The sequence below is a fragment of the Perna viridis genome, chromosome 3 (assembly GCF_037379345.1).
Source record: "Perna viridis isolate PV_CMFRI_1.1 ecotype Kerala chromosome 3, ASM3737934v1, whole genome shotgun sequence".
Lineage (NCBI taxonomy): Eukaryota > Metazoa > Mollusca > Bivalvia > Mytilida > Mytilidae > Perna > Perna viridis.
Window position 1 is genome coordinate 29,254,530 of NC_142447.1, and position 20,839 is coordinate 29,275,368.

The 20,839-nt window shown below is 33.4% G+C and overlaps 3 protein-coding genes across 4 annotated transcripts; 1 reads left to right on the forward strand and 2 right to left on the reverse strand.

The window, feature by feature from the left end:
* Positions 1-1,718: 1,718 nt before the first annotated feature.
* Positions 1,719-6,726, reverse strand: LOC148621776 (charged multivesicular body protein 3-like). Its single transcript, XM_088576458.1, has 6 exons — positions 6,624-6,726; positions 5,970-6,030; positions 5,400-5,579; positions 3,885-4,006; positions 3,573-3,684; positions 1,719-3,363 (listed from the first exon to the last, which is right to left on the reverse strand). The coding sequence occupies exons 1-6, from the start codon at positions 6,666-6,668 to the stop codon at positions 3,224-3,226; spliced, it is 660 nt and encodes a 219-aa protein (XP_088432584.1). The 5' UTR covers positions 6,669-6,726; the 3' UTR covers positions 1,719-3,223.
* Positions 6,727-9,047: 2,321 nt separating this feature from the next.
* On the forward strand, positions 9,048-10,338 carry LOC148621777 (uncharacterized). The gene has a single exon (XM_088576455.1). The coding sequence runs from the start codon at positions 9,522-9,524 to the stop codon at positions 10,176-10,178; it is 657 nt and encodes a 218-aa protein (XP_088432581.1). The 5' UTR covers positions 9,048-9,521; the 3' UTR covers positions 10,179-10,338.
* A 3,106-nt stretch (positions 10,339-13,444) lies between these two features.
* LOC148621778 (uncharacterized) lies at positions 13,445-19,654 on the reverse strand. 2 transcript variants are annotated; one of them, XM_088576459.1, is made up of 2 exons: positions 19,299-19,654; positions 13,445-15,172 (listed from the first exon to the last, which is right to left on the reverse strand). In XM_088576459.1, exon 2 carries the CDS (start codon positions 15,168-15,170, stop codon positions 13,566-13,568), a length of 1,605 nt encoding a protein of 534 aa, XP_088432585.1. In that variant the 5' UTR covers positions 15,171-15,172; positions 19,299-19,654; the 3' UTR covers positions 13,445-13,565. The 2 variants fall into 2 exon arrangements, with proteins under 2 accessions (XP_088432585.1, XP_088432586.1); XM_088576460.1 differs by lacking the exon at positions 19,299-19,654 and adding an exon at positions 17,213-17,382.
* Positions 19,655-20,839: the final 1,185 nt, after the last annotated feature.

Below are 20,839 nucleotides of genomic sequence, written 5' to 3' on the forward strand. Positions count from 1 at the left end.
CCCACTAAGCCAGATTAAATAAATGGCTAGAAGGTTCTATGTCCACAACTTGGATTAGGACTTACACCTGCTTATATTTGGTAGCAACCTCTCATTTGGAATAAATAAATATATAAAAATTATTAAAAGCATAAAATCATTTCACAAATAAATTTTGCACATAAAGTTTATTGAAGCTTTTGAAGTATTGCTTATTACCTCATGGAGTAGACTCAATGAACAACAAACCCAACTAAACATTTAGATGTGACATATAAGGTATACCAGTATGCAACTGTCCTTCTTTATGCAACAACTCAAACTGCTGCCACCAATTTTTATGAAACTTGGTGAAAAGCTTCTCTCTATTGATGAGAGCTCCATTTTGATTTTTAGATATTTTTGTATTTTCACTTTTGAGTCCCAGGATTTTATTTACACAATAGTTGAGTGACTTTCTGTTTTTGGACTATAACTCAAAAATACCTTGCAGCAATTTCAATGAAACTTTTATGTAAGTATATGCTATAATACAATATGGAATCTGAATCTGCTACCTTTCAATTTTTGTCAATTTCCAGTTTTATAATAGTGGGGCTTTTTTCATAAAAAGGGGGAATTTCATAGCTTTAGACTATAACTCAGTAGTGGTAACATCCATTTTCATGGAACTTTTATTACTATTGATGTAAGCTCCCTTTTTGGTTTTTGTGAATTTCTTTTTTTTTTTTTTTTACTTCATTTATAAAAAGGGGGATTCCCCATAATTGCACAATAACTTTGTCAAGAAATTTTCATGAAACTTTGTTTAGATGTATTTTTTATTAATACAAGCTTATTTTTAATTTTCATATATTTTGTGTCAAATATTTAATCACAATAAAGATTCAGAGCTGTAAAAAGCCATATTTGCCCCATCTGTTCATAGATCAACCTCAGTGGGCTTATCTATCTGTGGTCCATGAAGCATTTAATCAGATTTGCAGTTTAGTTTATATTTATTGTTTAATTATGTATTAGGTCAGCAGAATTTTTTAGATGGGATGCATAATTTTCTTTATCAGAAATTGTTATTAAGGAAATAAAAACATGTTTGTGCTAGGTATACCCTATACGGCAATCCCATAAAGGAAGTTGATATGGGACAGCAATCAAAACGAAGTAATGCAAGGTATGCCCAATCTACATAAAGCTGCATACCACATTTAAAATCAATCCATTCAGAAGCAGCAAGAAAATTTTCTCTATCATTCCATATTGTGAAAAGTCAAACAGAAAATTGCCATCAGACAGCAACAACAATAGCTTACAATGTATGGTCCATCTACATGTGTTTAAAGTCACATACCAAATTCTAAATTGATCCACCAATGATCGCATAGACAATTGCAATTCTGAAAATGTAATCTCAAAATGGAAGTTGGGGGAAATGTTGACTTATTTCTCTCCAACTATAGGTAGATGACCTGTAAATTCTAGTGTATTACAGAAACAAACAGAAACTTACACTCGTTAATGAATGATTAGCAAAAAAAACCTTCAACAAAATTTTGATATTCTGCATCTCTGCCTTCATTCTGCTTCACTCCACTCGGAAACGACATAAAGAATTTCAAAAACTTGTTGAAGATTTCTCTGTCTTCATTTTGAATTCACTATTATACCAAAGATTTACATGCACCTTTTCAGTTAATGAGGTTAGTCACATATGGTACCAGAGCCATAACAAACTAAACCAATAGTTTAGCACTTTTACTCTATAAAAATGAAATTATGAAGTCTATACACAATGCACATTCAAAAATATCATTTTCAAGTACCTTCAGAAGAATTTAAGACATAAATCCCATGTCAACTTGGTTTGTATTACATAAAGAACACACAATCTACACAGGTTACATTAATATTAAAGAACATGATTTAGAAATGTGTGGAGAACCAGAAAAAGGTTCAGAGTTTAAATATGTTTATCAATGTTCAAAACATAGACCCTAAATCTGAACTTGAAAGAAAAATGTTAACAAGATAAATTAGGGAATAAAGTTAATATTTTTGTTCAGAGAAGGATCTCAAATAAAGAATTGTAAACAAGTTGAAAGGAAATAAATTCATACATAACAAAGAAACAAAATTGCAAAATTGTATAAAAAGAAAACAAATCATTTATGTGATCTAACATTTAGTAAAAGACCTATTACAATTTATTTTCATAGATCTAAACTTTAATTCATCCTGTCTTTCTATTTTACGTCAAATCTTGAAACAATGACAGTTCATATTGATTAAATTTCCTGCAATGCTGATATGTGGTTTAGGATTGCTTATAATATCATTATATTCTTTAGACCCAGCACATCAGATTAACAACATATTATCAGTTTTGTATTTGCAAACAAGATTTGCAATACACATTCAATAAAACCCTGATTCAACATGATCAGAGTCTGTTAAACAACATCAAGTGTTTGTGATAGATGAATACTAGTGAACACACTACTAGCAAACCAGTTCCAGCACCACAAAACTTAAAAAATTACTCAAGTCTGAGAAAATCCTTAGCATTTATGACTTGAGCAGTTTCAAAGACGTTGATTGGAGATTAAGAATATGATTTAAGTATTTATTAAGTTTTGTAGCGCACTGGCCAGGCATTTTATCAGTATATATAAAATGACAATCCATTTGTATAATAGAAAATTTGTAAATAATAGAATATCTGATAAAAAAATATGTCAGTCTTTGTACTGCTGTTCTAAATACCCTACATGTACATACACAGAAAATAAAATTCAACATATGATAATGATATTGTTGGAACAATACCAAAACTGTAACACATATTTACTTTCAGTCTTTTTTCTCAATATACATATTTCTTTAAATTGACACATAAAACTTTATTTTTTTGCAATTTTAATACCCTTTTTGTGTAGTAAAAAATTATCCATACAGGTACAATGTATCAGGATTTTTCTATATCTTAATCAGCACATCATGTAATTTCTACAATTCAGGAAATACAAATATATGCTTTGACAAACATGAACCAATATTTATTTTGTTGTACACAAAATAAAGGTATTTGCACACTTTTATAGATCTATACACCCACAAACCATTACGTGTACAACAGTAAGTTATGATTGGATGACAATGATGCAACTGTGGATTATTAAAACAATGTAATAAATAATGTCAACAAAGTATAAAAATATCACATTAACAAGGAGTCATATGATCAATATTAACTTTTCAAAGCTTCCAGTCGACTCGTCAGATCTTCTTCTGCTTCATCATCATCACTTAGAGCAGTGGCTCCCTCTGCATCTAATGATGCTGATGGCAGTGTATCGGCAACGGCATCAGGTGCTTTATCCAGTTGACCTGAATTGAAATAATCATATTTTACATAGTTCCTCTTAGAATCAATTGTGCAGCAATGAAACTTACCAGAACTGTACCCATTGTACTTAAATATATTTGTTGAAAATTTGAAAATATAGTCCATGTTAAAAGTGAAATGTTTTAAGATTCATATTTGTCTATGGTTCATAGACTTTTATTGAAGAATGAACTAATGTAACAATAGATACCCGAGGTGAGTTCATCTAGCACTTTTGCAACCTCAGCATCAACGTCATCTTCCATGTCATCTTCATCTAATGTGTCCATTGTATCATCTAACATCTCTTCTAATATACCAGCCTGAAACATAGTAAACTAACTTAACCAGTGTTGGAGTGATAAAGACTTATTCAATATTTCAATTCCAAATACTAATACAATCCATCCTTGAATCACCAATCTGTTAGTTGTAAATATCAATGATATACATTTTTGCCATTTTTATTCCATTTGAATAGAATAGTTTTGACCTAATCATATTTCTTCTCTAAATATCTAACCTTCATCATTTCTTTAGACATCTCCATCATGGTTTGCTGAATTTCTGGTAATTTGACTAATGCCTGCATGCTCTTCATCACTGTTGTGCTCTTCTCTAATGCACCAGCTATTCTGAGGGTTGCTGAAAAGCAAATATTTAACGGTTCAGAACTACAGTATAAGGACAATAGTGAATTACTATTTGTTCCTCTTCCCCATGTATCCAGAAAAATGTTCCCTTGAATAAAATATTGCCATTTTCAACAGTTATTATTCCCTTTTCTTCTTAGTGAATAATTGGAGTAGGATTGATTCTTGGAAAATATTTGAGGTAGGAGAAAAACTACCTAACTACCTATCCAAATTAATAATAGTACAATTGGGAAAGACCAACTGATTGCTTATTTTAGTAGTCCAACATTGCCTTGAGCTTGCGACCCTTCTCTACTTTATCTGGATATTGATATGTCAGGTTGGAAACCAAACTTCTCAGAAAAAATGTAGTTGACATAGTAAGGAAACTAATCCTAAATGCGTGTAGAATTGTCATTCTACAATGTATGTCCCCTATTTACTTAACAATGTTACATAGAAAAGACTTACACACAATTATCCACATAATTTTTTTTATGAAATGCCACTTTTTTAATTAATGTCGGGTTAAAATTTTACAGCATACATAAAACAATGATTGTTTGATTTTGGGGTTTAACGTCCAAGCAGCAATATTTCAGCTATATTCAGATGATGAACATGAAATGGATGATAAAATGAACATGAAATGATGATGTAATGAAAAAGGGATGGGACACATGGATAATGGGGTCGAAAAATTTTGATTGCCACTGGAAATAGGGAGAGGTGGGTAAGATGGGTAATTTAACCTCCTGTGGCAGAGCCCTATGGTTCCTACACTGGAAGAATACCACAGTAGGATTCTTTAACATGCGAGGAACATGGCATCTTTCCCAACACGGTGCACCACTGTGGTTTGCGGTCAGGTTTTCCGTATTATAGCCTGACAACCCCAGCATGTAACACGCCAGGTGTACCCCATTCCACCATCTGGGGCACACAACCCAGTTGCTCTGTTGGCAAAGCGCCTTAGCTCACGGATAGCCTTCTGAGCACTATTTAGTCGCCTTTTACGACAAGCTTAACGCTGCTGCAAGCCTATTCTTTTAACACCTGGCCCTGCACAGGCCTACATAAAACAAACATTTAGTCTTATTGTCCAAAGTTGAACCAAGCTACACATTTTTCTCCAAATTTTCAAATTGTCCAATGGAAAAAATAACACAACAGGTGCATTGTTATAGAGTTATTTGATCCCTTGTTGTTCAATTTGATTGGTGTATAGATGTTTGTTTTTTCTTAGGAGGTGTTTAAAAAAGTTAAATAACAAAAAATATACAAACTACAAGTGTACTATTTAGAAACAGGAACAATTTTTCAACAAGACTGGCAGATCATGTACAAAAATGTAGGAATTCAAGATATGGGTTGTCCCTATAAAACAAGTTATGTTCATATACCTAGTTGGTTTTTCATGTTCATGGATACAGAATTCATATGAGCTTTTGATGCATATAATTTGTTGACAGCTTTCCTTGACTTTACAATTTCTGTGGCCAAAATTTTACAAGCTCCCTTTTCTCCTTTCTTTGCAGCATCTTTCAAATGTCTTTTGGTTTTTTCTTGTTCTCTCTGTATCCCTGAAAATATTTAGTAGTATAAGATTCAGTCCTAGTCACTTGTATGCATTTATCCAGGTAACTCTCCCCTGCCCAAAAGCATGTGGCTATATTGAAAAATGCAAAGTTGAATGTTGCACAAACACAAGATGTTTTCAACATTAAAAAGCTGATTTACCTTATAAAAGAACGTATTAAAGAAGTTGTCAAAATTGTTTGGCAGATAAAAACTGTTCTGGTAATTTAAAATAATTGTTCATGCATTGTACACAAAAAAAAAATGTTAACTTATACACAGTTGTACTAAAGAAGTTTTGATTTCATTACACAATGTAAAAAATGCCAAAATTCTAATGTTACTTTTCCAGCCATTTTTTAAGTAATGCTGTGATTATGAGAAAAAATATATACCCCTAATTTGTCTATCTATATTGAATCCCTCTTTCCTCAGTTTTCTTGTCCATTCATTCACCTGTAAGAATAAAAAACTGATATCATGACTGGGCATAGCTAGTAATATGAGGAAGGCAATGACCTTAAGTGCAAGTGAAGTCTATAGCAAAAGTATTAGGTTCCCTTTATAACAAATTAGACTTCATGTCCTTTATCATTTTGCCAATTTTTTAGGAATTTTTCATCATTTATAAGCGGGAGATAGCAAATTTGTCAATTATCGAACATAAAATAGACATCATTTAAACCTTTTGTCTAGCCTGCATCTTTACTTTTTCTTAAGCTTTAATGTATTACGATGTAGTGTTTTGTTTAGAGGAAAGTTTCTCAAGTCAAGTGTCAATATGATGAATTTTTTGACAAATTTCTATACTTTAAAGAGCGAGCTCACTTATTATCATTGTACAAGGTGAGGAAACTACATTTTATCACCAAAATAAGAAATATTCAGGTAAATTAATTGAAATGATTTAACTGGAACTGTTTAATGCTAAAATACCAATTTTGCGAACTCCTGCATAAAAAATGAAAAAAAAGCACAAAAGTGTAGGTTTTACTTATTTCCTACCAGCTACCTCGGTAATCGATAATTATTCAAAGTCATTGTCTTACCATGTCTTTTGGTGATTTTTCTTGTGATTTACCAAATAGACCCATATTCGGCGTTACTTGATCATCAGTCAAAACAAAAACAGGAAATCGACAAACCGGAAGTAATGAAAACCAACTAAAACTTAAGCCGTACCCAGAAACATTCCGTAATTAGGTTACAGAGCACCTATTCAATCAATGAGCATTTGGAACGTAGGCAAAAATAGTCCTACGCAGAAATTACCCCTGTTCCTCATAGTGCTGTAAAAAAAAGTTCTCATCTTATTTAAAAAATTTAAACAGTTTCTGAAAGGAAAAACATTTCTGTACATTTTATAGGTGCATTTGGCTTCTTGTGATGTGAAGCCTAATCTCCATATTGATTTTTAAATTTACTCCTATCTTGTGAAAACACTGGGATTTCCCATGCTATTTATAGACCCTTCACTTCCGGTGACCAGTACTGCACTGCAAGTCTGCTAACCCCACATGCCATTCTGAGGATTGTGAGCTGACATATGTAGAATCATGCTGATATATAGTCCTCTGCAGGTTAAAGTTAAGGTAAAGTCCAGAGAAGCCATTGAATATTGTGAAATTAGCATAGAAGCCTATGGGAAGTGGAATTAGTGGTTTTTAGCCTTAATACTGTCAGACAATCTGTGTAACGTAATGTATATCTATTCTGTATTGATATGTTTGCCCGGTGAGCTATGTTTGATGAGATATAAGGTTCTTATAAACTAGCACAGGATGAAGCATGCATGTAGAAGGTGGGAAAAAAGTAAATAAATAACTCCCTTTTGGATTCGTTTTCTCGCAATTCTAGTTCCTTAAGGTCGTGTACAGGGACTTGCTCCCACTACCAAATATGCAACCCCACTAGTATATAACCTATAAGTTATACACTAATGGGCTGCATATTTGATAGTGGGAGCAAGCCCTTGCGTTTCGTGCAAAATAAGGTACTTTGAAAATCGGCCAGCTGATGCTAAGGAGAAAATCAAATACGACAGGAGACTTCAAAACATTCCGGTCACCTTTCTTAATTTAATTACACTTGTTTACCATAACAAATATTATATCGGTCGACGTGTAAATGCTTAACTACATTTAAACAATATATTCACAAATTTTTAATTTTCAGTTTTACAAAAATTAGGCCAGCTTGGTGTGCGAAATAATGCGCCTAAATGTAACTGTATAGTGCGCCATAAACAAGTTCATTAAAAAATCGTCTGAAATTTGGTCAGCCCCATTGCAGAAATCCAGGTTTCGTGACCCACCAAAAATGATAAACTCAAATTGTTGTGTGTTGAACAGAAAACGATTTCGCAGTTATCAATCAAGAATGACCGAGGTACAAAATGAGAGTCACAACTTTATATAAACCACTGGTTTAGTGATAACAAGAATCTTCCGAAGTAGGTGTAAATTCAATCATGACAAACTTTTAAAAGAAAGTGACTTTAAATCGTACATTTTGAACCCTTCAAGCTCATGGACCATACAACCCCTATCTTGACACTCTTAATTGTATTTCAGACTATTTTGCATACCATGTGAAGTGAATACGGAAGAGAAACTGGTGCATGTATCATATGTAAAAAATAGATTTCTAATTGTTAATATTATAACTGCAAATACAAAAATGTATTCTTGATACAACATCGTGAATACAACAGTGAAAAATACTACCTCAGCATGCATACTTTTAATGCGTGTACATAATTCTGTAAAGCATATTAATTAACGATCGAAAAAATATTGGCTTTAAACTTTCTCAAAGACGCAAGTAGACAAACTAAGCGCATACATTAATACGTCTGTATTTTAGTTAAGAATGAAATAATTGCACGAACTTAAACGCACCATCGCAAATTAAAAATAGTCAGAAATTATAGATGTGTTTTTAAGCAAGAATCGCTGAGTATTGCAATAGTTCTTTTAATAGAAATCCAGACAGTAAAACATTCTGCAAAACAAAAATTAATAAATCTACAATTGTCCATGGTACAACCTACAGAACGGACTGTCAGTAGTCGTATATGATCCGACATGCGAGCGTACAGAAAAAAACTATAAATTGGCCATTTAATTATCTAGTTAAATGCTATAAACTATCCCAGACAGATAACTGTACCCGAAGAATACAAGGTGCAGGCTCTGTGTTAATTGATCAACGAGAAGAGCATAATATGACTGCCTAAATCGTAAATCATCAACTTCTGTTCAGTAAGAAAATAGTTTTTCCATATCTCTATAGCAGACAAAGAATAAACCGTTAATGATAAACACAGCTATGACTTGTGTGTAAACTGACACGCTTGCATTGTTCAAGCGGAGAGGTGCCAAGACTGTTCGTCTGCACTTCCTCTGCACACCTTACACACAATTACAAAGTATTGAATTAAATATGAAACCAGTTGCAAAAATAGATTGCGGTTAATTTGTCTTTGTTGATTAAGTTAAGCAAATATACGTTGTTTACGCACGTGTAACCCCAATCGCCCCTTGTGATTGATGCGCGAACGAAAATGACCCAGATATCCGACAACAACCGTTTAATTGCTCTTCCTTGCTAGCACATCAAGATTATGGGATTAATTAAGGCAGACACACAAAATACGGATTGGATTAACGGTTTATGCTGTTTATGTTGATCAGAAGGGTAATTAGATTTCTGTAGTGTACTGGCAGTATTTCACATCATCTGTGCTATTTTTAGAGTTATCAATAGCCGAAAAATGGTGCTTCTATCTTTGAAATGAACAATTGTTTACATTACAAACGTCAGTTTACATCCGTTTAATTCTCAAGTATTCTCTGGGATTTTATTTTTCTGTTGTGGATTACCATCGAACATAGAATATTTTGAGGACGACTTATTTCAACGGTGGGGACAATGTTGATAATGGTATGAATAATGTCGATATAATGCATAAGACAAAATCTGGTTCATCACTCAGTATGACCAACACTAGGCCACCTAAACCTCCATGTTGGTTAGACTTGAAAGTTCAACAACAAACTTCATCAGATGAAGGGGGTTCAAAAAGTTCTCCGGTTGGACCTCAGCCAAGCACCTCTGTTCGCGCCAGTCGTCCAACTAAAAGACCACGTGCAAGGATTCATAGAACTAGAAGTGAATATTGTATCCAACAAGAAGAACTACCAGACTGTGATGTGACTTTAAGTCTGGCAGACACTGACCCGGAAGATATTGGATTACGGAGTCAAAGTGGTATGGACGAAACAACAAAAAAGTGCCAAAGTTGGTTAGAAAGTATAGAAGGGTGTGGTCCCCCAGAAGGGACAGGTACTACCGGTCTTGACATTGAGACAGTTGAATTAGAAGTTCCCGATGATACGTTGTGGTACGACGAACCTAGAGGGCGTTCATCTCACCATTCTCGTTCTTCCCGGTCACATAGGGACAAACATAAACACGATAGGCATGATAGACATGATAAACATGATAAGAGTCCTTCTGATTCCAGGATTACTATTCCAGGGCATTTATTCGATTTTAGTGATTTAGACAAGCGCTTGCTGACCGAACAGCAATTGAAGTGATTATTACTTTGTGATAATAATACTTTATTTAATTGCGAATTATTACAAACGGGTACGTCATGCAAATAATCCAATAATGTTATCTATCTGGAACTATTTATTGATGAGTTAATAAATTGCTATCTTTTTTAAAAAAAAAGATTAACATCTGGTCCATTGAGCTAATTTTTATTTTTAATTCTGTATACTGGCGACTTGTTTCCTTACTTTTAAGTGGGAGAATAAAACATATCGATTAGACAGCGGTCCGGTGCATACTCCTTTTTGTCACGGTAGGTTGATTTGGGTATCTTTTCTAGTCTTTTCAGGGCTTGAATTGGTCTTATTTTTAATTTTAAAATGCAGTTGATACATGTACAAATTGACTGACTACATGTAAATTGCCTTGGACCCTCATCCAAGGGGATATTCGAAGCTAAGGTTGATATTCACTTGTATTTTTTCTTATATGTGTTGACTTGAGATGTCTTTACACTGATCGTACATCTGGTGTTTCTATACCATCTAAGCCTGCACACATAGCTTGGAAAGTACAAAAAATATTCTGGTTAAAATCAGCGCTGTGATCACGGTGATATCTGATGAGACGGACCAGAGTTTTACAGTAATGCGTTAATTGTCGTTGACCCACAATCTATGTTCATTGTAACAATGCATTATGAATTGGTGTAACAGGCAACAAAAACTACCGAGAATACAAGATGACAGACTTACGTGTAAATCCAAAGAGTTTTCTACGAAGAAAAACATTTAAGTAGCTGTCTTTGTAAGAATCATGCAAAATCTGGAAAACGTTCTATACCTAAAAAAAGGCTATATATATTTATTTTTGCAATTACATTGTTTTAAGGGTCTATATTATGAAATGTGTAATTATTCATTGAAATCTGTCTGCTCTTAGGGGATAATCAATATTGAAAATCAAAGAGATTCTAATGTATTTGAGTGTCATTTACAGATTTATCTCCTTTAATTTTAAAATCTACAGTGCATTCTATATAATTTTTCTCTCATTAGAACACGGGTTAAATAAAAAACCGAATGTTAATTTCTGTTCACTATGGCAATTCAAACAAAATATCAAAAATAAAGATACGTAGGCTGTTCACCCATGAATCACATTTTTGCACGATTCTTGGCTTCACATGAAACATCAACCGTTCAAGTATATAGTTATACCTATGTAATACATGTGTACTATGTATCACGCCGCGGTTAAACATTGGTTTCGCTCAATTTGTGTTACTTAGACCACTTGTCCAATTAAGATAGTTACCATAAACCAGAATATTATATACATGTAGCATCAAAATATTTGCCACAGAAAGCATCTTACTGTATACAATTCTACACAAAGGTTCATGCAATAACTCTAATAATACATGGATAAGGACATTTGTTATGCACTTTATTTATCAAAAATTGTGTTGTTTGCTCGCCTTTCTTAAGTCTGGTTATTTCACTAAAACACTAGTGTTTAAGTGCTTCGGGCTTATTTAACAACTTGAAGGATAAATCTGCTGTAACATTCATTAACCTAAAATGAAAACCCCAAATTAGACTAAAATGACCTATTACGATTTACAAGAGTCTTGATATAATAATTATACTATGGCAATTTCTGAATGATAGCTTGTTGGTAATAACTGTTGCTAGAATGAAGAATGACAGCTACATGCAGTGTTTTATCAGTAGGAATATCAATACATTTTTATTGTATATAGCTACCACAAATTAAAAAAATTCAACGTTAAACAAATCAAAAAGAGAAGCAAGTGTACAGCTTCAGATACTTGTCTTAGAAATTCAAAAAACCGAAATTAAGCTATAGGTACTGTTATGAACTAACGGACTATCTTGTTACTGGACAAACAACACCGTCGTCAGGTAAAAATCTTCCTTATTTATTAAAGAATTTTTTGTATGTGCTGAATCTATAGTTCACCGAAACCTTTCATGCTAATTTACATTTAACTTCCTTGGAACAACACGACTACTAATGTAGTACAGAAATCATATACAGCCTTTGTTATAATAATCAAACAAATCGATCCACTTAAAAGGTATTCATAAATCGCGATGCAAAGTCGAATGCACTTGTAAGAGAAGGTAAAAAACAGCAAACAACTGCAACAAACAAAGAAAAGTCTGCATACTATAAGCTTCATTAAATAAAACTTGAATCGATCTTCTTCTTAGAGGATGAATTCAGTGTGCGACATTTTTTTTTCGTTTTATGTAAGTTTCTGTATCGATCCTAAAACCATGCTCTTCTGTTCATTTAAAAAATCTAGCTCGATGATATTTACACAATTATACTGAGACTGATTAGAACTTAAAAAAAACAAACTTAAACTTGTATCCTGTATATGTCTGCAGGGTGAATGGTACGTTTAATGCATGTGAACGTTTTATCATATTAACTAAACCCCTAAATGATATAGATTTTTCCGACGCAGTCGGTATAGTTTCGCTTTTTTAACCCTTTGACCTTAAAGACACTCTTCCATGGAAACGCAAGTCACCTGATCGCAATTCTGTTTCCCGATTGGCCAAAAACTGATGTAACTTAGTGGTGTTCGAAAAAAAAACTCGTATGTAAAAAGAACAAAATTTTACTGCGTCGGCTATCTTTTTTTTGAAAGACAGTAATTGTTTTCAATATCAACATAGCATATTTGAAAGAAAGGATTTTGATTTTATGTCAGGGAGCTGAAAATCTTTATTCTTCACAACTATGACATCCATAGAATGGGATAGTTAACCATTTAAAACCTTTCACCAACTTCTTTAAAATGATATTCAGGTAACCTTGTCACCGAACCAGTTTGTTGCAACTCCTCTCGTTGTCTTTTACAATAAAAGTCTAGAATGCTTGTATCGTAACGAAGATACTGAAATTTGAAGTTTATACAAATATAGTTCACATAAACGACTAGTATATTTTTTGTTTGAAAGAAACGCTATCAAAACCTTTGGAGTCCTATTAATAATTTGTGGCGATTTTTGTTGAAACAATTTATCAAATTGGTGACTTTGAGAATCCCAAATGTTACTGCAGGTAACAAACGCAGATAATAAACCATTGCTATACAAACCGTACCGTTGCTTCAGGTTTATCTTTAAAATAAGAGGAAGTCATGTTTGTTTATAATAACCTAATGTGCAGTTATTGAAATTCGCTTTATATGTTATATCTCTGATACATCATTTCTGGTCAAACTGAATTTTTAAAATTACAAACACGATAGGGCCATAGGGTATAGTTCTACAACATGCCAGGTATTTTAATTAAGCTAATTCATTTCAGACGGACAAAGCAAAAATGCTTGAATCGATTTCAATAATGTTTAAATTTGGCGCTTTGGCATATTCTCAGAGCATTATTCAGGAAGACTCTCTACTTTTAGCTCGTTCTGTCTGTGTAGCATTTTCTTTAGTAACCTCGCTATTTTCCCTGTTCGTCTCCATCTTAGGAATGGTTACAGTAAGTACTTGCTCCTGCTTGTTTGCCTCTCCTTTACTAGGACTGGTACCTTTGTCTTCTTTGTTTCCTATATTCTGTGAGTCGATCTGTGTTTTCTCGTTAGCTTCCTGTTCAATTGACGATAGATCCAACTTAAGTTCAGTATCGATAGTTTGTTTTTTATCACTTATCTTCTCCGACATTTTCGATTTTAATGTTTTACTCTGTACGAATTTGGCATGGTGGTCGGCTTCCGCTTGTGCCATTAGGGCAAGTTGCATTTCTATCCTGCACATACCACACGCACAGTCTAGCATGTCTGCCTCACGAATAATTGGCTTATGGCTTGGTGTCTTTAAGTAGAAGTTTTTGTCTCTATCATGTAATTTTAACTGTTGATTCATTTTGAAATACGATCCGGGGTCTGCTTGTAGATCTTGCACTTGCAATGGCCGAACTTCGTGTTCCGGTTTCGGATATGCAAAATAGATTCTTTTTACGTTTCTAGACGTCATATTGACCGCTTTTCTCGGAGATTCAACCCTTTTTGTTGAAGATGTGTATTTTGACAAATCATCTACAGAGATGTTATCCTCATCTGGGTAACTGTAATAGTCAAGTATGTGAGCAACTTTCCGATTGTAATATTCCCGTTCCTGGTGGATTTTTGTTTCACTTTGTTCGTTTCTGCGGTCTGGTCCCATGGCAAGTAATCTTGGTTTTGTCAAATATTCTCTTCTTATACTAGCAAGATATCCACCGTCACTGTACCGAGAGAAATATGAAGCTTGCGATACAGGACTAGATTTGTATCTGCGGAAGTAGATAATTTTACCACGGTCTATATACATTGTTCCTTCATCCGTTTCTCTGACTAAATATTTTCTTTGTTCCATTTTGTTAGAATATTGTGGGCATGAATTTGACCCGTTTTTCTCGCCATCAGTCCGGGTTTTAGTATGATGTTCACAACGTGTAAATGAATGTTGAATATCGGCAACACGGGACTTTGCTGATGGACATCCTCCATCTTGTACAGTTTTAGAGTCTGTGTTTGAAGGCGCTTTATTGAATCTCCCTTGAGGTGACGGTGATCGTGACCCACAATCATCGTCTGTAGCCATTCGTACACGTGCAGAATTCACCCTCTGCTGGGTTTTAAAATGATCAATGTATCCGGATTTCCTGTAAGGGAAAAATGATCCGGACGGGCTACTAGGCCTGTCTAATGATATATCTCTGGCTGGGAAGTCTGGAATGTTTTGGATAGATCTTTTCTGCCCCGGACTCGGTGGTTCTGAAACATATTGTACAGTACGTCTCTGTCCTGGTGTTGGAGATGATGGTTTTTGCTTCGGGGATCTCAGCTCACTTCTAGACTGTCTAGCCGAACCCCTTCTTTGCTGTTTGGGCGAGCCTGGAGGGGAAGGTTGTATTATATCATCATCATCTACAAAGGTTCTCACACTTAGCTGGTATCGCGGTGGAAGTCGTTTCCATAATGTCCAAGATGTTGAAGTTGCCATTCCTGAAAAAAAAGAAAACCAATGTCATGAGACACATGATGTATCAATGCACTCCGTAAGAAATTAGTATCTTGCATTTGACTACATTGACATAACTATAATGTTATTTTTTTCATCTGTTTCTTCATTTTGATTTAGATAAAAACAAGGAAAATGCTAGTGGAAATAAGTTGAATTTGGAGTGAGTTGAAAATATATGCTCGGTTTATATTTCGTTCTTATACCATATACAAAAATGCAGTTTAATATTTTTAGAAACCAAGCTTTCTTATACTGATAGTATTTTAATAATGTAACAATCCCGAAATTTTAAAGTAAGCTTATTTTCATATACTTATATAATGCGTGTTACAAATATGAAATACAACGTCTATACATGTATGACACTTTTTATTTTAGTTTTTAATTTCCTTTTATTTCAGTTGTCACATTGTCTTGATCATTTAGTAAATCGAATGGACAATTTGCATTACTAGTCAATACTGATAAAAATAACTGGGCTGGTATACTAAAACATTGAGTTTTAGGGTTTCACTTTCCGGACCGGTAAGAATTTTGTTTTAAATTACAGTATTGCAACTGCGAATTAAAATTATATCCAAGTACATAAGTAAGGTGTTGATACATCGATTAGAAAGTGTGCTAGAACATGTATTTTAAAATGTACCGCATGTATATCATTCAAGTGGATATTTATTTTGCCCTTATTTGATAAAAGACCCTATAGGTTGGCAACCATCTTAGAGGCAGTTCAAAATAAGTGACATTCTCAGATAAAACAAATATAATTTGATAGAAAGAAAAACAATCTAGTGTGGGTATATTGTAGAAGTGAATCTTTAAGAAAATTCATAACATTCTTAATCCAACCCTAATCTTTCTGTAAACAAATATTTAAATTATTTGTTCTCTCATAGCACTTTAGAGAAGAGGTTTGAGAAATATTTCGCCATGTGCTTTGTTTCGAAAGTAAATACTTTGTTAAAGTTTTATTGCAATGTGGACACTTTTTCAATACAATTACTTAAAATAATAACGCAGCTGAGAATGCTACCAGAGAAAACCAATGCATACGTATATCTAATACAATGCTGCAAACAATGAAGATTTAATATTTTCTCTAATATGCATGCATTATGAGAAAACAAATGTAAAAGAAAGTAATTAATGATATAAATAAACTGGGGAAAATAACCTTTTTTGCAAAACTGTTCTTTCAGATATTAAAGTATTTATTTTCTTATTATAGCTTTTGAAAGCAATTTAAGTAGGCCTTACATATTGATCAGTTGTCATTTTACCATATTCTATTGTAAGCCCCTCCTCACTCTTCACACAATTAAACCCGAGCTGCCTGTTTTTTGCAAGAATTTGTATCTCGGTTTATTTTCAGTATTCTTAATTTCGCAAGCAACGTGACACGATTAGGGTTTCCGAGATACATAAGGAAGCAATTAACAAAATACATCTTCTCTCATTTTACTATTGGTAACATAGATGTTACAACTTTAGTATGCACTATTTCATACTCCAATTGGTTTTACGTTTTTCAATCATGCAAAAGTCAGGATATGGACTTTCAATAATCATGACTGTATGTAATAATTTCTCTGATTTTCCGTCTCATATTATATTTTACAATAACATAATTTAACGTATACCATGTCATCTTCTGATAACTTGTGAAAGATGATTGTTTTCACCTTAAAACATTACCTACCTACCCCCTTGTTATTTATGTTTTATGTTGGGTACCGCAGACTGGTGTAGTCCGTAATACATAATTTCAAGTCTCTTAATTAATATCGGATACAAAAATATCTAAATATCAAATCACTGCGCTTAATTTTCCCATTTTTTTCTTCTTCACTATTTTGATTTGAATTGAGTGTTATAAAAAGTCCTATTGTACACCTAGCAAAAATTCAAAATTAATAAAACATCTTTTACGACATCAAAATCTGCAAAGAAAAATTAATACAATGTTCATGCAGCGAGATAACAAAATGATAATGGAAATGAATCATATTTGCTAATCTTACTTTAACCAGAAGCAATAATATTCCCGGATAATAATAATGTGACACCCTCCGTGTTATCAATATATACTCTTTTGCAACCAGAACGTTAATTTTACAATTTCATACAGAGCAACAGAAAGACGTCCAATTGTTTATCGCTTGTAAAACTTTCCCCGTAAAAGCAATAAGAAATTTAAAGCACGAAGACAATTTGAGGCCGTCATAATAACAATTTTAAAAACTATGTTTATTTTAATATATTGTTAAAGGGAGAAACGTTGGCAATTAAAATGAATTTATCTGAACAATGTGCATTTTGTTCTCATTTATGGCCAATCTATATCTCGTTTATGATCAAATTATTTTTTCATCTACAAACTTATAAAACTCTTTTTAACACATCACTTTATTAGTAATGTATCAAATTTCATATTTGAATACTTTGTTAGTTTCCTTTGAAGCCTTACAAGAAAAGAACGACGAAGATAAATATGACATGATAACGCTTTGTATAAATACAACTATTGGGAATGTTTACATTAAATAAAAACACATGATCAGTGTTTTTCTGTTGGTTGAATGACAGCTAGCCTAATGTTGGATAAAATATGAAATACGACTTATTAAAAAAAAAAAAAAAAAAAACTAATACGAAGAAATTAGTGTCAAAAGGCAGGAGCAGCAACTTTGATGATACAGACAAATGTATATTGTTGACAACGGCCGAGCGATTTCCGTTGTTCCGATTTTTGTAAAACATATGCAAGTTTTCGATTGATAAAACGAGTCTTAATTCTTCACTTAGCGTTTACGTAGGATTTACATAAAATATAACGAGAATAGGTATGGTATACATGTCAAAGAGACAACAACCTATATTTGTCTGAGTTTGAATGTTTCACTTCTTCTCATGTCACTTATGCAATGAATGTCGTTCTTTTTTCTGCCGTGAATATACTTGTGTGTAATATTTATGTGAATGCAATTATTTTGTTCAGTTTTGTTATGCCCTTCACGAGTCATTAATTGGACCAATTAGGATATTTTATTCTGTAAGAGTCTATACAAGGATTCGTTTATGCTCCGCAACATGCACTGAAAGAACAAAATGGATGAAGGCTAATTTCCGACTTTAATGTGAAGGTCGTCATCTAGGTCTAGACGTTTTTTTTTTCAAATGAATATATTATAATTACATTTGTGTCATGATTACGATATGATTTAATCTCAGCTACACTTTTCTACTACTGACCCGTGCAGGTCCGGGTGTTATAAGAATAGGCCTGCAGCAGCGCTAAGCTTGTCGTAAAAGGCGACTAAATAGTGCTCAGAACCTTATTCGGGGGCTAGGGCGCTCTGCTCACAGAGCAACTGGAATGTGTGCCCCAGGTGGTGGAATGGGGTACCCCTGGCGTGTTACATGCTGGGGTTGTCACGCTATAACTCGGAAAACCTAACCGCAAACCATAGTGGTGCACCGTGTTGGGAAAGATGCCACGTTCCTCGCACGTTAAAGATCCCTACTGTGGTATTCTCCCGGAGTAGGAACCATAGGGCTCCGCCACAGGAGGCCAAATTGCCCGACTCTACCCACCTCTCCCTATTCCCAGTGGCAATCAAAAGTTGTCGACCCCATTGTCCTTGTGTCCCATCCTTTTTTCATTTCATCATCATTTCATGTTCATTTTATCATCAATGTTCATCGTCTGAATATAGCTGAAATATTGCTGCTCGGACGTTAAACCCCAACAAACAAACAAACAATACACTTTCTACTGTTTTTTTTATAAGAATTATCCAGTAAACGTAATGTATACAAAAAATGGCTCTTGAAATTTCAAGGGCATTCAACATTTCCAAGTGCTTCTTACGAATAATTGTATTCGTACCAATCTGTATCAACAAATGACGCTACTGATATACTAAATTTATACAGTGTAAATTTACCATGCAGTGTAAAAATATAATTCGTAATTCAGTATTAAACCATCATTGAAGTTTTCTTTCATATCTAATTTCATAACAACCTTTTTGAAGAACAAGTACATCAATGTAGACATTTAAGTATCTTATCTCCAGTTAAAATAGTACATTTAGAGTCACTTACCAATATTTGTTTAATTTAAAATACTAATGCCACATGTTATCTATCAGCTTAATTTCCACTTGTGAAATCCGAACACTTCATTTAAAGACTCCATAAATCAAGACACCGTTTGGAGAATCACAGTGCGAGTACCTACATATGTTTTATAGATTGTACTAATAAACATCAAAACTCGGACAAACTACAAAAAGTCCGTTTGCTTGCCTGGTTCCTTCCCAGCAACCATTCTTATCTAACACTGTGCCAATCAAATGAATTGTAATCTAAAAGCGATAAAATGCATTGTGTTGTATAAAATTTCCTTTGAATTGTATATCTGTTCTTTCCTATATAGCTATGTGGTCAATGGACCGACTGTTTGTCGTACTAGGGAGATTAAAAATCTAGACATTCACTGATTTGTTTGTTCAAAATGTTAAAATGTTTGTTTTTTGCTAATTCATTCAATATTTTTGAAACAAAACAAATAGTAAGGTACATTTTTAGATGTCTATTTATTACAGTGAATGTGAATGGGGTATCTGGCTAATGAAGCGATGTGACGTAAAAGTCTACAAATCTTTATATGTGTTCCAATATCTAATTTGATTTGGCACGGGGGTAAAAAGAGAAAGTGCGTATCAAATTATTAGACACATAACAAACCGGCTTACACCGGGTTTTGCATGTGAAGGTGCCATAAAGAAAAATATTTCACAAGTGCAGTTGTAATTAATTTCACACTTTCTGAGAATTTAACTATATGAGTAGATTTGTAGCATATTTTCATTTTTTTTTTATCTTTTACAGCAATTAAGTTACAGCTTACTGAGTTTTGCATTAATTGATCTGACCCCAATTAAATTGTCCACAGATTGTACAAAGTTGCGCTTTTCTGCTTTTGAAAATGAACTTAATCAAATGTTTTTGTTGTCATGATAATATTTTTATAATTGTACAACAGAGTGAATCGGTAAAGTACTTGCCAAATACTTTGGAACACGATGATGTTCTTTAAGCGGTTTTATATCTTCTACTTCTCCTTCAAATTATATAATGCCTTAAGCTCCATCGACTTTAAAGTACGAATAAAGGCGATTCTGCGTCAACAATGCACTACTTATATATTACTTACTGGGTTGGTATCAGCAATGCAATAAAATATACATTGTATATTTATATACAGGTGGATGATCAATATAGTATGTAAAAATGAGAACAAATTGACGAAGGTTCTTACTTTTAGTCATAACGCACAATAAGTTACTTAACACAACCGAACAATGAAGTATTGTGATTTAGCAATTTTTGTTATTCACACGTGTTCTTTAAAAATCAAATGTAGACTAGAAGCTAATTGCCTTTGTCATAAGTAGGTAAAATATGAAATACATTGGCTTATCGTGTAAAGAAAATAAGTATGGTGTACAATTATTTATAGGAATATGGCAAAACTTTTAAATATAGAAATTTAAACATGCATGTCAATATAACTCCTTCAAATATGACAATTCAAAAATATATTTAGTGTAAGAGATGGTTACCTCATTAATTCTATTACA

Coding starts and splice junctions, on each gene's coding strand:
- LOC148621777 (XM_088576455.1), top strand. CDS start 9,522: ATGAATAATGTCGATATAATGCATAAGACAAAATCTGGTTCATCACTC.
- LOC148621776 (XM_088576458.1), bottom strand. CDS start 6,668: ATGGGTCTATTTGGTAAATCACAAGAAAAATCACCAAAAGACATG. Junction 5,580..5,969: donor TATAGATAGACAAATTAGGG/GTATATATTTTT, acceptor AAATATTTTCAG/GGATACAGAGAGAACAAGAA. Junction 3,685..3,884: donor TGTCTAAAGAAATGATGAAG/GTTAGATATTTA, acceptor ACTATGTTTCAG/GCTGGTATATTAGAAGAGAT.
- LOC148621778 (XM_088576459.1), bottom strand. CDS start 15,170: ATGGCAACTTCAACATCTTGGACATTATGGAAACGACTTCCACCGCGA.